General features: G+C 36.0%; 3 protein-coding genes across 4 annotated transcripts; 2 read left to right on the top strand and 1 right to left on the bottom strand.

Moving 5' to 3' along the window:
* The first annotated feature begins 10,994 nt into the window (after positions 1-10,994).
* LOC126786016 (uncharacterized) lies at positions 10,995-13,131 on the top strand. 2 transcript variants are annotated; one of them, XM_050511716.1, is made up of 3 exons: positions 11,071-11,145; positions 11,827-11,895; positions 12,116-13,131. In XM_050511716.1, exons 2-3 carry the CDS (start codon positions 11,893-11,895, stop codon positions 13,049-13,051), a joined length of 939 nt encoding a protein of 312 aa, XP_050367673.1. In that variant the 5' UTR covers positions 11,071-11,145; positions 11,827-11,892; the 3' UTR covers positions 13,052-13,131. The 2 variants fall into 2 exon arrangements, with proteins under 2 accessions (XP_050367672.1, XP_050367673.1); XM_050511715.1 differs by lacking the exon at positions 11,827-11,895 and having other exon boundaries at positions 10,995-11,145.
* A 489-nt stretch (positions 13,132-13,620) lies between these two features.
* LOC126787388 (RING-H2 finger protein ATL16-like) lies at positions 13,621-14,085 on the top strand. Its single transcript, XM_050513282.1, has one exon. The coding sequence runs from the start codon at positions 13,621-13,623 to the stop codon at positions 14,083-14,085; it is 465 nt and encodes a 154-aa protein (XP_050369239.1).
* A 922-nt stretch (positions 14,086-15,007) lies between these two features.
* LOC126786031 (60S ribosomal protein L23a) lies at positions 15,008-16,983 on the bottom strand. The gene is made up of 4 exons (XM_050511732.1): positions 16,956-16,983; positions 16,806-16,865; positions 15,425-15,788; positions 15,008-15,307 (listed from the first exon to the last, which is right to left on the bottom strand). The coding sequence occupies exons 2-4, from the start codon at positions 16,819-16,821 to the stop codon at positions 15,223-15,225; spliced, it is 465 nt and encodes a 154-aa protein (XP_050367689.1). The 5' UTR covers positions 16,822-16,865; positions 16,956-16,983; the 3' UTR covers positions 15,008-15,222.
* Between the last annotated feature and the right edge of the window lie 726 nt (positions 16,984-17,709).

The following is a 17,709-nucleotide window of genomic DNA, read 5'->3' as shown; positions in this document are numbered from 1 at the left end:
CTATACCAAATTAAAAGTACAAGAAGGAAAGGAGTACCTCTGCACTTGTCTCTTGGTAAGCTGCGAAAAGTTGGTTATACTTCATCTGCAAATCCGAAAGTTCAGACTGTTATATAGTAAATTAGATAGATTGAATGAGAATGCACATTGATTAATTACAAAAATCCAATCTTTTCACACAAAACAGATAAAAGAAAAGGACTTGATTAAGGTTCACATTGATAAAAATACATGAGAGAGCAACAGACCTTTGGTCAGTGCATCAAGGACTCCACTGGATTCCAAGTACTTCCTGAAAAGCTTCTTTCTTCACCTCATTTTCCTGCCAAATACATTCATCACCAAAAGCCTATTTTCAGTTGAAAAAGTTGATAAACAGTCACTGAAGCTTTTTCATGAACTAAAATGCAAAGAACCAATGAAGGAAATACATACCTCCTTGTAGTCCATCATGGTGATCTCCCTCTTCTTCTTTCCTATTTTTTCTGTGTTGCTGCTAATCCCTAAAAAACACTAGAACAAACCAATATTTCTCACAAATCATTAATCAACACTGGAGTGGTTGAAGTGGTCGACTGGTTGGAGCTTTAGTTAACCAAATGGCAGAAGCTTCTTCACGAACATAGTAGATAAGGATCGACCAAATCGAAGACCGGTGAAGAACTCAACCCAATGAACCTTCTAATACTGCAACAAGCTCTACACAAAGCTCTCTAGAAGATCAGAATTGTCGGAACAACCTCCAATCTTGGAGAACGACGAAGAACAATGAAGAACATGAAGGACCCAGAAAACGCAATAATGAATCAGTCCATAAAACTCAACCAAATTGAAAACTAATTACATGGACTTATAGAACTCAAGGAGCAGATCGATATTCATACCAGAAGCTGTTGAATTGGTAGCCAAAAACGCAGAACTCGTTTAGAGACCTGATACTCGTCACTGTGATTCATCATTCTACAATTTTCGATCAGAGAACCCAAAGCTTGGGAGTGTGTGTTGTCGGCGCTGAGGAGGTTTAGATAGAGGCACAAGGTCACTGGGTTCGTGGGTCGGCGAAGCTGCAGTCGACTCAGTGACGAAAGTTGAAGTCTCGAAACGAAGCGAGAGGAGGCGAGGGCTTCTGCAATCCCCCCAAAATCGGCGCCTCTCCATAGTCCCGAAAATTAGAGAAGCGGAGACTAGCTAGTCTCATTTAACCTAATCCCGTGTTTTCCCAAACATGAGTTTCGGACTAACCTTTTGGACTATGGAGTTCAATCCCAGCTAATCCCCCATAACAAACGTGCCCTAAGAGTTTTAAGACTTCATTTTTCTAGTAAACACCGTGAGTACGCATTGTCATCTACTTGCGGACTGACTCGACAATAGTGTCTCACATACAAACATAAATTTCGTCATGTAACAAAATCAACAGTGTTCTTCCACATACATACAGTTTCTAGAAGCAAACTTCCGGGTGAACATGCCTCATCATTTTCCCTATATTCGTACTATCAGCAATCTATCTCTTCTCTCATTAACTGATTGTTCACATATATGTAAAAAAAGTTGTGGATAATCTTCGTAACATCATTCTTCTTATGCATGAAATCTTTTATGATCGAAATCAATCTGCTTTTAGCTTATTTCAACTAAAGGTGGGAAATAGGTAGAGGCGAATTATTAGAAGCATATATATATGGGGCAAACAGAGTTCAGACTGTTGGAGGTTTCCTTTGAAGAACTTCACATAATTTATGGATAATGAGGAACACAATTGCAATGGGTAGGAAATGGGGACAAATTCTACACTAAGAAGAAAATGTGAGTCGTGTCCAAGGAAAATAGTAAAAACATAAACATGATAATTGATCAGTCAAAAACAATCATCAAAACTAATAATGCTCTTATTTGTGATTTGTGAAAGTAACAAGCGAATAAAAATGTAAAATCTGATAACCAAATTACCGAGTAAGATATAGATATCATACGTACAATTCCGCTGAATTATTGTTCTTATAAAGAGGGGACGCGGTCACGTCAAACTATCTATATATGTGTGTGTAACGGAAATCTTCAAAACAGATTAGTTAGCTTCCGGTCACCGGGGCAACGCCGTTTGTAGACTTGCTTTGTCGGTCCAGTTCATCAGAGGTTTATAGGATTATAGTTACTAGCTAGTACGTAGACAGTAGACCTAGTCGGAGGTTTATAGTTGCTCGACCACAATTACCGTTTAGGCGTTTACCAAAGCTCACTTCTGTTTTCACAGTCTCTCACAAGCCTCCTCCGGCACGTGCGAGCTATCCAGCACCTTCGCATGTGCCACGCCGCACGGTCAAAACGCCAAGCGTCCCCAGCACGTGTACTTCGACTTCTAGCTTGAGCCCTCCTTTGGACGCTAGTCTACGTGTCGCACATAGGTTGCCCCGTCTCACATGACGCGTACCTAATTTTCCAATCCCCATGTGCAGCTTCACTACGCGACAACAAAAAAGCCTATGCCGAAACAGTGCTTATGATAAGGAGTAGGACCCCTCCCTAATTGTTTAATTAACTAATTAAATAATCTAGTCAGCTTTAGTTAAAAGCGCTTAATGGGGATTACGCGGTAATAAAAAACGCCTACGGGAGAAATTATAGATTGTATAGGCATTATTGGGTCGACAGGTAAAGTCGTTAACAGTTGGGAGGTAAGAGGGGGAGCTGGTCTCAACTTTCCAAGACCATTCTTCAAAGTTACTCCACGGGGAATTACTATATTGCCCCTGAAATGCGGCTACCGTCAATACTCAATGCGAGGGTGTATCCTTCTTGATCAACAATTCAACATTGCATGCTTCAAATGCGGATGCTTCACATAGTTTCTGGATTTTGTTCTGAATTTCTTGTGGTGATATGGCCTAAAGATTTGGGTTGAATAACTTGAATTCTCTAGCTATAGCACAGGACATTTTCATGCATGTTGAAATATGAGAGGTGTACATACATGTTGGTATGTGCAAGTGAAAATAAACAAGTATTTTTACTCAATACTTTTTAATACATGCATGTTGGTTCTTGCTGCTTGGAGTCCGGATCTATTTCTTTTTTCAGGTTTAAAGCTATGACCAGTTTACGTTCTTAGACTAAGGTATTCACATAGTTATCTTTGCTCATGCACTGTATTGTGGTGGATTGAGTCCATGTAACTTTCTCTATTTTTCAGTTCTCAATACATGTTTGTACATAATATAAATGTAATGAAAATCATATATTTTTCTCTGATGGGACTAACGCTTAGATTGGCAGAACCACCAAAACTGAAATCAGTAAATCCCATGTTTGAAATTATTGTATTTCGATCGGTTTCCAATTGTGTGTATTAATTAAATATGTGACTTGATAATTTTTTTTCTCATATTAACAACTGAAATACTACAATAAGTCTGTGTGTGAGTCGAACTCAAAACTCATACTTTAAAAGAAGAGACTAAACTTATAAACTAAATGGTATTGGGCAAGAAGAAAAGTACTTAGGTTTAACAACATCTGACAAACCTCTGATTTTGTTTTTAAGAATTGTTTATCATTCTTCTCCATTATCAATTTCATGGAAAATTTGTACTTTTAAAGATTGCGGTGTATATTATTTCACTATAGTGCCGCCGCTCAAGAGATCACCTTATCTTCATCAACAGTACGTTGAACTGGTATGAAAGAGTAATTGAGCTAAATATTCTTCTAACACTTTATCATGTAAAGAGGGGGGATCCTATCCCATCCATTGGATAGATTATAAGGTAATAAGTCTCAATGGTTAGACCCTATAAGTCTTAAGTAGGGGTGGATTTTTAGACACCAAAAAACCTAAAACTTTACCGAACCGATACTGAGAAACTGAAATTGAACAAAAGCGATCAATCAGTTTTGGTTTTAACATCAAACAGAATAGTTCGATTTCGGTTTGCGGTTTTATCCGTGTAAAAAACCGATTAAACCGAACCAAACCGAATCAATATATATGTATTTAATTCTTAATATTTAATATAGTAATAGGGTAGAACGAGAATCTGAAAACAAATAAGAATGCAGACACGTGTACAAAAAATGTAATTTAATGATAATCAAGCGTGAGGTTACAATCTTTGTGAACTCCTCTGATTCTATTTTCTATATGTAACTTGGCTCAAGGGTAACGTGCACTTGATCATGAGAATTTGAGTTTGGATTTGTATTTGATGAAGAACAAGCAATTTGGTAGCTTGATGATTATTCATGAACTTGGGAGACTTCGAGATTTTTCGAGAGTGATCTTTCTCTCTCTTGTGTTGAAGTCGAAGTATAAGTCATTCTCTTGAGCTCTAGCACCTCTTCTATTGCTCAAGTGATTTTCTCTCTTTTTCTCCAGTCCTCATCTCTTCATGTTGGAAGGGGTATTTATAGTGTCAAAGCTTATATTTTATAGAATATTTCAATGACACTAAAATAATAATATTTCTTTAATTGTATAATTAAATCAATATGTATTTTTTTAATTAATTTAAAATTAGTTATTCTCATAACTAAATTAAACAGATTCAAATAATTGATTTAATTATAACCGTTAAGGAATTTATTAATTTAATCAAATGTCCGATTACCATTTCGAATCGTCAATGACATTCAATTTCTGATTTAAATCGGAATCACGTAGTTTTCGATTACGATAATCTATTTATGTGCTGACGCGAATTTTATTCGGATCTGCACTAACTTTGTTGATTTTGGGTCACATGTGCAATTTTGTCGAGTTCTTAGTCGAGTTAATCATTTAATAAAGATGATTTATTTTATTAAATTTCACGTGTCTACGCACTATATCATGTAAAGAGGGGATCCTATCCCATCCATTGGCTAGATTATAAGGTAATATGGTTCAATGGTTAGACCCCTATAAGTCTTAACTCTTAAGCACGTAAAATTTAGCTCAAATAGAAAAACTCTATAAGGGTCAACTAGTGAAGGTGCCCCAAACCACAAAGCCAAGATTAAAGAATAAGCACATACCCAATATAATTAGACACACACTTACACACGGATTAAGCAACTAGATACATTGCATCAATAAGAACCAAACCTTTTATTAGCAGCTTTTGTCGTAAACCAAGTATTATTAAATCTAGCAGCGCCTTTGTCCTTTTCCTAGTTTAATCAGAAAACCTCACGATTAAGCACATAAGTAATGGTTAAGTGGGAACACAAAGACATTTCCCACTGCCTGGTTGTATGGTGCATTGTACACTACTATATCTTAAGAGACGGTATTAAGGAATAATGACAGGATTAATATTTGTTAAGTGGGTGACTAAGATGGAAGTTGCATGGGGTTTGTGTACTACAAAGGGTGAGGTTACGGGGCTCGATATTATATAGTGTAACTGTGAAAGAGTGCCGAAACCGCCTCTGGACTCGGGAATTAAAGAAAGAAAATATTCTGGTATTAGGAAATGGAATTCCTGGGGAGATCATCCATGTGCATCCTTGCCTTTTGTCTACGTCAGATAGATGCTTATCAGGTTGGTTTTTTGTTCTTATGTTCAAGATGAATTCCATAAACAATCCAATGCATTTCCTTACGTTTGTTTGTAACATGTTACTGATGTTAGGGTATTTGGATATCCACCGATTACGTATTGTGTTGAAATGGCTAAACTAACTATTTAGTCTTCAAGTTAACTAACTATACATGAGAAATGATTAGATGATAGGGAGTGGTTTTTTTTTTAATGATGTTAGCTAGGGAGTGATCGATGGTTATGTTATCTTGGCCTTAGATTTTGGAAACTGGGGGCTTACGATCGAGTTACGATCTAAAAATGAATGAAATAAACGTATTTTGAACACTGAGGTGCACTCGTATCAACTTAAATAAGTGGCTAGATTTCATTTAATATATTTTTATTATGAAAAAATATATTATTAAATATCAATGATTAGAATGTAAATAGTTTACTTACACTTTGGTGCATTGAATAATTTCTCATGTATGAATGAAGTATAGGAAAAGTTACCATGAAGTATATTATGGAACTATAGATCATGAAACATAGTCAACCATTATGTTGTTAATTCAGTTTCCTCGGGCAGTTCACAAGGCAATCTAGTACAAAGCCTAGCAAGATAATCTAAGAAATTAGGTCGATCCCGCATTGTTAAATAATCATCTAATTACTAGATCCCATGCATGTTCTTAAACAAAGTATTTGTATGCATTATTCCTTCTAATTAAAGGGAAGTTAGTAACATTGCAAAGTACAGTTGATCTTCCACTTCCAGCGGGAGTTGTAAATATTTTAGGTATATGTAACAGTTTATATATTCTTATATATCTAATTTTAGGAAAAAGGTGGAGTGTGCTGATGTACGGTAAAACCTCTATAAATGAATAATGTCGAGACCAAAAGATATTATTACTTTAGGGGAATTATTATATTATCAATAAATGAATAATTTATTCATTTATCGATAGATTAATAAATTATTATTTTACATAGAGTTTTATTGTTACTTTATAGAGTGTTTAGTCTCACTACTATATCTAATTTTAGCTAGGATTTTTTATTTATTCACTTTCAAAATTTGGTATAATTTCATGCCTATAAGTAACTTTAAAATGATAAGTTTAAATAATAAAGTTCATTAATTTGTATTATGAATTTTATTCACTATTTCTTTTATACATTTGATCAATTATTAATCATTTTAACTAATTTTTTAATTTTAATAAATTAATTATTACTTTAGCGAGGACCTAAAGAGATTTTAAAAAAATATTATCTTATGTATTTAGCGAGGTTTCTAGTAATATACACTGATCCTGAGTCGGGATCAGAGAAAATTATTAGTTAAGCGAAATTATTAATTAATTGAATATTCATTTATTGGGGTTAGATTGTATAGTAAAATTTTGCATTAACTTTATCATAAAATTATAAAATTAGTCATCAATGTTGTAATATTATCCTTATAGGTTGTAACTGAGTTCTTAAAGTTGTAGACTTTTATTTACAGCTTGAGTTGTTAAAATAGTAATATTGTCTTCACAAACATCACTCGCATAATGAAAATGTTGTAATGTGTTGATACTTTGCATACACAATTATCACTTTGAAGGCTTACTGAAAGAGAACTTACTGTCATGTCCCCTTTTTGGGAATGCCAATCGTGGACATTACTAGTTGTAAAAGCTTAATGCATAATCAAATATTAGGGAGTGTGTGGGCATATGTATGCTACCATTTGAAGTTTAGGGAGACGACCTGGTTAGGTTTGGGGAGTTTGTTGCCTCTAGCGGACCCAATATAGGCCTACTGGGGGCTGGTGCCGTCACTATGTTTTCTCCCCTAGTGTAATTAATGGATAATTAAGGGGATAAAACAAATATAATTTACCTATGATTAATTTTCATACCCCCAAATCTATTTTTATTAAATTAAATAGATATAGTCTTCAACAAAATGTTATTAATATTCAAAGTTTCATTAAGGTGCTTAATATTGCGTGTTTTATTTAACTTTATTTCTTATTACGCCCCCACTAAGATACAATATTTGGTCAGTCCTTACTTGTTGCTAGTAAATGACTTGACTGAAGAAGGTGAAAAAGACACCACCTTGGTTTTCTTCTCATTAGCCGCTAGCAACCTGCTCGAGACCTTGGCTTCAACTTGAGGCCCAAAGAGGAGCTTATTTTTGTCATTCACATTGAGAAACCCTAGCCTTCCCCTCAACTAAATCAAGGCCCAAAAAGCTCTAGAGAGGAGCACCCAGTTCAACCGAACTGTAGCAGCATCACCTACTCCATTGTCATCAGTAGCACCGGGAGGAGGCTTGTCAAAACAAACCCAATTAGCCTCCAAATTTTGACGCAACAACGCCATCAATCATTTGCCGACATCCACACTCCCAACCTAAAATTTGGATGTCCTCGCAGCCATTTTCAATGATCCACCCTCACCATCGGGTGCACGACTATCTGAAAAGCCTTTCATTTCTCCAATAAATGATCCGACTTAAAGTGAAGGGCAGAGCACCCTGACCCAAGAGATCAAAGCCTCATCGCACCATTGAAATCGCATGAAGCTTTGTCTGCCCCACCACAAGGTCGAGCGAAATAGAACGAGATTGGGGATGGCAAGTCGATATTGCATCCAAACCATTTCAAATCGGAGTCCTCATAAGGCAATCTAGATCCACCCAAATTTTTAGAAAGCTTTGTGGACTTCCATAGCCGGTACATCTAAGGAGGAGAGAAGTGAGAGGAGCACCATCATCCTACCAAGACCAAGTTTTGTTGTCCAAAGACAATAGATTTTGAGAAACACCGCCATCAAACTTTGTTGGTGACGCTCTTAGGGTTTCTCTTGAGAGGGAGAGCGTAAGATATATTTTTTCTTTTAAAAAAAACCATAAAAAATCTATAAAAATGAAAATCAATTGAATCACATAATGCCATAATTTATACCAAGACCAAAGAAAGAGAGAGAAGTCATTCCATTTTTTTGGGTTATTTTTAAGGATGGAGAGTGAATTTTTTTGTAAGAAATAAAGTTTAGAGATTGTTTTCAAAATTATATAGATTTTGAAAATTCTATAAATCTAAAGATTTTATTTCTTTCTCTTTCTACTTCTTTATAATAGATTACGGTTTTAAGGAGGGCTTTTCTACTGGGACCTCCAAATTGTCTCACTTGACCTCCATATAAGTTGAATTATTGAATTACATATATATCCTTTGGCAAAATGACAATTAAAGACAATATGTGTATAAAAAATATTATAATTATATCCTATAGACTTTTGAATTCAATTATGATAGATTGTTGCCTTATTTATTACTTTCCTAATCAATTTTTATTTTTGAGTTAATCTACATAGGGTGATTCTAGTTTCACCTCCCCAATTGCTATTTGTACCTCCACCTAACTTCCCCCCCCCCCCCCAAAATCTTCCATTTTTGCCCCTATTTATTTTGTCTACACCTCCATTCTATTCCAATATGATCTCTTGTCGGTTTGAAAAATGGGAAGAGTATGCATTTAGAAATTTAGTTATTATATACGTTCAATCAATGTATTTATTAAGCTTCCTCGGTCAACTATTCCTCCATCAATGTATATTTTTATTTATGAATTCAAAGATATCATTTAGAGAGCCCATAATATGAAGGTGTTCTCAAAATAATAATGTTTTCGATGTGTTATAAACAATGTAAATTTATTTTTATTTCTATCTGATCGAATGTACAAAGATTTTGAATTTTCAAAGGGGAAAATTTGTCAAATTAGAAAAAAATATCATACTCAAATAAAACGGAGGTGCACATAAAAATATAAAAGGGCAAAATTAGAAATTTTGGGGATACAAATTAGATGGAGGTACAATTAGCAAAAAGTGAGGTTCATCTAGCTAGAAAAATCACCAATCTACATATTAGATTGAATTTTTATGTGCAGTAAGAACTAAAACGAGAAATTTTGATAAATAACTAGTTTTCAATACTCAAATTGATTTTTAACCATATTTTTTTAAAAGTTGAAAAATAACCATATATTTGAATGAAAAGTCCCAAATACCCTCTGTTGGGGATTTTTTTTTCAAACAAGCTTCAGCATTCATTGAAGAACAATGACATACTGTACTTGCTCTTATTGAAAAGCTTCAAATCCAAGACCCTTTTGTGTTTGGTCAGCACCTTCTTCAGGATTGAGGAAACTATACTCCAATTTTCCAGCATTCCATCAATTGTGGAGGACATCGAGTGATCGGAATAAAAGTGATTCAACGAGGTGAATTTGTTTTGCAGGCTGCAAATCCATCTTATACTTGACATGATATTAATAGGTGCAAGACTTTTTATCGATTTGCATCTCCAGTACTGTCCATAAGACAATAGCAATTAAATTGAGCTATGATCACCTGCAATGCTGCAATATATCTTACAATTGTGGCCGGTACCTTATTTGTATGCCTGTTGTATAAAGAGTTGGCCACATGATCATGGGAATCGAGAAAGAGTCATTGAGATATATACGAAAAGAAATGAGAGTACGAGTACGAGATGCATCAGTTAAAATAAGGGCAATTGAGACATTAAATTCTTTTTGTGGTTAGTTTTCAATTGGTTATAAAAACATGGTTAATAGTCAATTTAAGGGCCTAAAAGAGGTCATTTATCAAAATTTCTCAACTAAAACTATACCTGAGATCATTTTAAGCAAATATACTATAATATAAATATATAATTGTAACTACTAACTATTGAAATATTATATAATGATATACAAAACACATATAAAAACGAACGAATATAGAGAATGAAGATGTATTTTACTGTATATAATTGATTGTGACTGGTTAGTATGATTCAAATCATTTTTATTTGTTTACAATTTGACCAAAGAATGGAAATTTAGTGATTTTGGTATACAAAAAAAAAAATTTGAAGAATAGAATTCGAAGTTTGCATAATATAGAAAAGAGAGAAAAAAATCAATGAAATAGACGTCTACTGAGTGAATAAAAGGTGTAATAAGTAATTTATTAGTCTATGTGACTAATATAACTAAGGTTATTTTAGAAATTTCAAAAGAAATCTAGCGAGTAAAAATTTGTTTTTAAAAAGAAAATGAGAGGTGTAGTGAGCAAAGAGGTCTACTAAGGAAATTTAGAGATCTCAGTAGCAACACTTTTTAAGGAGATGTTAGAGCTAAAAATTGATATTTTTCCTCTATAATAGAGATTATTTGAGTTTTAAAAGAACTGTTGAGATGTTCTGATATTCAATATTAAATGTGAGAGACTGAGAGAAAAAAGATACCAGAAGATGGATTCTCCTCCACATAAATTTAAATAAAAAAAATTAATATCAAATTCATGGGATATAATGAAGGGTTTATGAGATTTCCTTATTAATTTTCTTGGAGGTGGACTGGGCTTTCTGGGATGCCTGTGACAAAACCATCTCTCTTGTCTTATATGCCTCGTACTTCTTCTATAAATGAGTCACATTCCACCTTCCCTTACCTCCTAATTCTCTCATTTTCTTCTTCATCTTTTCAATTCTGCTTCTTTTCCATCTTTCTCACCATAGAGGGTGACTATGGAGGACATGGGTTCGTTGTGGACTACCTATCCAGAGGTGGGTTCACTACTCATTTCTATTTCAGAAAGTGGCATTCCCTTTCAGTTTTGCTTCTGGGCTATTGCTTGTGTTGCTGTTCAATCAAAGCTTGTATTAATCTATTCAATTCTGTGTTTTATGATGATATATCTATAATCTACTGTTATATGTCACATTCATTTCAACCTTTGTGTTTCCTTCATTGCTGTTTCAGTTCATATTTCAGTTCTTAAATATGAATTGAAGTGTTTGTTGCTGATAGATCTTCCATATCTGCCACATCCTCCCCCATTAACTTTGTGTCTTGCTCTTCGTAATCTTCGATCAGTAAAGAATGAACATACCCATTTTCTTGTTGGGAAAATGAGGGCTAGTTTTGAAAATTTCAACTCCCCCACTCTCCCACTCACACATTTTGTTAATCATGACTAGCTTTTGAGAAGTTTCCCAGGCATACATAAGCAATTTCAAGTCATGAACCCTAGTGTTCTGTGAATATAAATCTTGATATCCAGAAGTATTTTTAGGCCGATTTTTTAGCATAAATTATTTCATACAATTCTGGAAACTTGTGAAGTTCTTTGTTTTTTATGTAGTAAACAGAATCTATATGAGTAGACCTGTATCTTTCTGCAACAATGTGTTTGTAACTTTGTATTGAACTATTGAAGTATTGATAGAATTTATTGATATTTTCAGGTCCTGCGTCAATTTTGTTACAGTAGCACATTTTAATGGTGACCCTTTTCTTGTTTTGGCCAAATAATGGTGATTCTGCATGGGCCCTTTTTGGATATTCATTGTCATTTATTTTGGAATTCCTCTTGTGCTTTTGAATTTTTGTTTTTTAGTTAGAAAGCCGCGGTCTTGATGTTTGTTTTATTTGTTCAAAAATGTTATGATGATTCTACAGCAATTTCGTGTTTCTTCCACTTTTAATAGAAGCCTTTTGTCTGAAACTTACCAATTACCTATTTTGAATCCACAGATCATTGATGATTTGAAGAAGAAGCTTCTTTACACTACCCTTGAGCTTGAAACAATAAAGAATTTAGCAACAGAGAGTCAAGAAAATGTGAAGAATCTACTTAATCTACTGAAGGTTGCGTACCAAGAAAGGGATGATGCCAGAGACCAGCTGCACAAGATCTTCAACAAAATCACTACTTGTACTCCAATTGACTTAGCCGCTGTGCATTTTAATCAAGTAGTCCAGCCCGAAAGCCCGGCTTTGTTGCCCACAAAAGCAAACTCAAGCATTACTGAATCCAACAGCCTATCTGAAACTTACAATCCGCAATCACATATCTCTTCCCCTGTTGATTCATTACTTGATGCTGTCTCTTCTCCCGAGTTTTCAAATATCAACATGGCTGATTCTAGCAACAACTTTGGTTTTGTGAAGCAGCCTTTGGTGCAAGAATATAATGGAAGTACTATTACACCTAATGGTTTAGTTGTCTCTTCTGGTGCAAGTATCAAAGTTGATCCAGCTAATGAAATAATGGACACTTTCATTAGGGGTAGGCCTTTGCCTCAGAAAGGAAAGTTATTGCAAGCTGTGATGGATGCTGGTCCATTGCTTCAGACGCTTCTAGTTGCAGGTCCTATGCCCCGGTGGCGAAACCCCCCTCCTTTGCAGCCCTTCAAAATCCCACCAGTTTCAATCAGAGGCTGCGAAGCTGCTGTGAGTTTTAACAACCAGAAACCAGTGGGAAATCCTACCTATGTGGTACATAAGACACAGAACTTAACATCATATCCTGAGATGACTCGCAGCTTTTCTCAAACTTGTTCAGCTGCCATGTTGAACTTCAACAATGTCAGTCCTGCTGTTTCATACCTAAACAATTCAAGAATGTCGAGTTCAACTTCCAGTTTTGATCACCAAATCCCAATTGCCAAGCGGCATAGGCTTCAATGAGGTTTAGTCAGAAGTTTTCTTCTTTTTGTGTAAGAATCAAGTTTGAGGGATTGATGGTGTAAATGGGTGATACTTTTTTCTCGGTTTGAATTTTAGATGTATGACTAGCTCTTTTAGCTTCAGTAATACCGTTATTTCTTGTACATCAAGATAAGATGCTTCATTTTCTGCTTGCTAGGTCATTTGCAGAGAGCAAATAAGAGCAAAGACCGATTTTTTTTAAATCATTTAATGTCATTTACATTTTGATGTAATATCCGTATCAGAAAACCTTAATCCAACTTTGATATCATCTACCTCAGAAATATTTAGGATATTAATCATCCAAGGCACAAGATTTGCAAGTTAAACATTAAGTGTTCTTTGATATAACCGTTCTCCACATCAGCTTTATAATTTTTCCATTCCTATAGATTCCCCTCCATCAGTTATATTTTGAGAATGAACGCACCTCTGCACTATATAAGAGCAATCCAATCATATGCAAAAGTCCTGGAAATTTTTCATAGTCGATATCTTACTATCTTTTATAAAAGATTTGCAGCATCAATTTCCTTCAAACCCCTCCAATGATATCCCCAGATTCTCGACGTCGTTTGCGTGATCCGTGGCTCATTGCTTCAGTTATAATCCTCTGCACTGTTGCTCTAATCTTCAGTTATTACAAGATACTGAGACAGTTTTGGTATACATTCTGCAATGGAAGATCAAATCCAAATCACAGACGTAACCTTCTGAACGAGACAAACTCAGATGTTACTTCTCAGCACCTTCATAGTCCAGGACTAGATTTCTCCATTATCCGATCTCTTCCTGTAACTAAGTTCAAGAAGAAAAGTGAAGCAGAAGATGCAGAAGACAACCAAAGCACCACAGACTGTCCAGTATGCTTGGCTGATTTTGAAGAAGGGGAATGGCTAAGACATCTTCCCAAATGCAATCATGCATTGACACTTGGTTTGTGGCTCACTCGAATTGCCCCTTATGCAGATCAGAGGTCTATGATTTTCTCCAGGAATGTCCTATTCCTATGAATACTATTAGAAACAGTGAGGGAAAGCGTAATTCAAGAAAGAGCATTACGCTTCCAAATGCTGCGCTCCACAATCTTGGAGAACTCACCATTTGGCCGTGAAGCCAGAATCGGCGATGGCAACGTATAGATATCTGGTATGATATGTCGTCTAACCAATCATATAGGCTATAGCTAACAACTCCCATCTGACATCATAACATGTCAAGCTATCTGATAAGAAAGGAGGCTATTATTCAATCAAAGAGACCAGATGCATAAAATTCTATACTTGTACTCGTGTAAATCCTCTTTGCCCAACAATTTTGGTAGCTAATCATCGCTTTTGCTCCTATAGAGATGGGGGGTATCAAGGGTAAGTGATAAGACCATCCTGAATGCTTGAGTACTAATACTTACATTATTCTCACGCATATGAAACACTGATCAACGGACCTAGCTCTTGTTGCTAGGATTTGGCTGGTAGCTGGAATTTTATGACCCAACGAGGCAACGAGTACGTTCAACATCCTAAATCAAATGATGGCATGGCTTAAAGACCAGTGAATAGCGAACTCGAATTACTCGCAGTGTCAAATCAAGTGTTAAGTGTCTCAACTCAGCATTTCCAACGAAATCAATTCCAAGTTAAACAAAATCGAAAAAAAGTCTTAGCAGATGATTAGACAGCCATCACTTCATTAAGCAGCAAAGCACAAAATCCAGAAGCTCAATCTCGTAAAACAGTATTGATTTGACAAAAAATATCAGTTCACTGCTTAGAGATCAACCCAAAAGATTTGATGGAACTGAACCAAACAAAAAAGTTTTGTCCGATCCAGAATCCAGTTCATGATTATACCGTAAATGGCCAGAGTGGAGTCTCAATCACATCTGGAGTATAAAGAGAACAGCACTTAATATGATACGTGCAATTGCATAAATAGAAATGAAAATGTACCATAATAATCCATGCGAAACAGGTTTCAAATTAAGCTAGATTCCAATATAAGCCTACAAGGTTCGGACTGCAGTTGTAACCACAAATTTCCAAGTCTGCTAGCAGTAACAAAATCGATTACAGTTTTAAAAATCTAAACCTTCAACAGCTTAAGGACTAACAAGACCTGCCACTCTCAGGAAAGCCAGACACCCTACCTTAGATGATACCAATTTTGTTTGCAACATCCAGAGCGTCAAAATCTGGGGTCAACCTAACATAAGCCTTTTTTGTACCATCGGGCCTGGAAAAAAAAAAGGTTAAAGTCAGATCATCGGCTCCGAGGAAAACAAAACTGTAAAGAGAAGGCAAGTCAAAATAAAACCATATACAAGGTGGCGATACTTATTAATCCACTGACCTGATCAAGGTATTCACTTTCTTTGTCTGAATATCGTACATTTTCTTGACTGCATCCTTTATTTTCTTCTTGTCCGCACGTATGTCAACAATAAACACTAAAGTGTTGTTATCTTCAATCTTTTTCATTGCCGATTCAGTAGTAAGAGGATACTTCAAAATTTGATAATGATCAAGCTTGTTCCTTGGTGGAGCACTGATACGGGGATACTTAGGGTTCCTCTCCTTTTTCAATGTCCTAGGTCGATGAAACGTAACTGATGTTCGGATCTTATTCCCTGTTTTCCTAACAGTAGGTCCAGATTTCAACGCTTTGGCAGTCTTCAAGGCTTGAGACTTTGGGTCACCCTTTTTGGAAACATCACCTGTAATGACACACTTGATGAGAAACAGAACAATTGAAAATGGACTGGAGATTGAACCACACTGACTAGGAAGATGAAGAGAGATGTAGCTTAATTGCGCGAAGACCAGACCAATAAATTAGAGGCACTGACAAGATCCTTTTAAACAAGAAGCCGGCACAAGAATATGCGGGCAAGCCCATATAAAAGAACTCAATTTAAAGACAAACAGAAACAGGGCAAATTTCAACAAACGTTGGGAGGTTTCCTCTTCCAATCATTATAATTCAATCACTCTTAAGTTATGACACTAAAAGATGGGGCATGGTTGAAAACCAATCTCTGCAAGTTGATTTTGAAAAAGAATGCCAAGTTTCTTCCAGTTACATCCAACATTATACTGTATTATCCTTAACCTATATGTAATAGGGAGGCCAATCAGGCCATAGGTAACATCTGAATCAGAATTCTATTTGATATTCCTAGAGCAATCCTGCAGTAAGCTCTATCTACACCAACAGAAAATAAAATTTCATATGACTTCTAAGCCACATCATTGTAACAAACTAGGTCAATAAAAGACACCAAGAAAAATATATTCTCTCTGACCCTCGTGAGGATCAATAGTCCATGAAAACTTGAGTAAAGTCTAAGACTGCCCTGTGTAACCAACCATGCGGGAGTACCAGTTCTAATCATTTACCTACGACACAAAATAACCAAAAACTTGAAACCTCGTTAACAACTGACAAATGAGCATAGCAGATTATCACGAAAACAGTTCAATTTATGCTTCTACACAAGCATATTAAACCCACACAATCTCTCTTAACTTTGAGAATTCATCATATGGTAATAGTTCCTTCAACTAATTTTCACTCCGTAGCACAAAAAAAAAATCAGAACAGATTCCATTTTATAATCGAGAAATTTTCAGGAATTAAAACTTGATTAATTACAAATACAGAGCAGCGAGGAAACAAAAAATCTGGAGAAAATAGGAAGCAAAAAAGAGATAAGAGTGGGGAGAAGTAATACCTTTAGGTGGAGCCATTGGAATCTGAACAAGAAGAGCTGCCTATGATCAATCTGGAAACCCTAAAAAAAATATGTTATCATAAAATGTCAGTTCAATAATTCGGCAGCGAATTTGAGAAAAGAAATCAGAGAGAAGAGAGAGATTAGTACCAGCCGGCGATGAAGAACCAGTAGGGTTTGGGGTGAAGGAGAACGAAGTAGGGTGCTATATATGGTTCGGGAAATTACTTAAATTTCCAGTTTTGCGGACATTTTGTGATGGACTGGGCTGAGGTTCCAAAAGCTCTAGCTCATTGGCCCAATTCCATTGGTTGGTGATCTACTCTGTTTTTTACATTATTTGTAAAAACCCTGAGAGCAGCTCTGAGTGCAAAGAAGCGTGCTTGTTCCCTGTCCGGCGGCGAGCCATATCGCCGTCTTCGGACAGACTTTGTTGACCTCGTATGGGTCTAGTGTGCGCCAATCTACTTGGTTGGGATTGGATCGAGATCGTGCGTGACAACTGTGCTTGTGTTTTGGCTTGTGATTCGAAGGGTAGATCGTCAGGAAATGATTGTGTGGCTAGTGCGAGGGTGGTCTGGTGGTGATGATTCGGTGGCGGCGCTAATCGGATTGAATCATTTTGATTCGATCTGGGCAGTGTTGTCTAGGTTCGATCAAATAAGCAGTGGCGACGCTTGTCACGGGAGCGGCAGAGGTGGCGCGACTTTGATGGCGGTGTTCGGGTGAAAGTGGAGGGGTGGCGCAAGGGGTAATCTTCCCACGGTGGTTGTTGGGAGGCTGGAGCAAGGCTGGTCGACTCTCTCTCTCACCAAATAAGATTTGGGTTTGGGTTCATCTTTTAGGCCCAACCCTAGTAAGTTGTTTTTTATGTTTGTGTTTTATTTTCATTTAATAATTATGT

Source organism: Argentina anserina, chromosome 3, assembly GCF_933775445.1.
Source record: "Argentina anserina chromosome 3, drPotAnse1.1, whole genome shotgun sequence".
In the NCBI taxonomy this organism is placed as follows: domain Eukaryota; kingdom Viridiplantae; phylum Streptophyta; class Magnoliopsida; order Rosales; family Rosaceae; genus Argentina; species Argentina anserina.
This window is presented reverse-complemented; position numbering and strand designations above follow the sequence as displayed.

Excerpts from the sequence above, each read along its gene's own strand:
- LOC126786016 (XM_050511715.1), top strand. The coding sequence starts at position 11,107 with ATGGAGGACATGGGTTCGTTGTGGACTACCTATCCAGAG. Across the intron at positions 11,146-12,115 it reads TGTGGACTACCTATCCAGAG|ATCATTGATGATTTGAAGAA; the intron begins GTGGGTTCACTA and ends TTGAATCCACAG.
- LOC126786031 (XM_050511732.1), bottom strand. Across the intron at positions 15,308-15,424 it reads AAAGTGAATACCTTGATCAG|GCCCGATGGTACAAAAAAGG; the intron begins GTCAGTGGATTA and ends TTTTTTTTCCAG.
- LOC126787388 (XM_050513282.1), top strand. The coding sequence starts at position 13,621 with ATGATATCCCCAGATTCTCGACGTCGTTTGCGTGATCCGTGGCTCATT.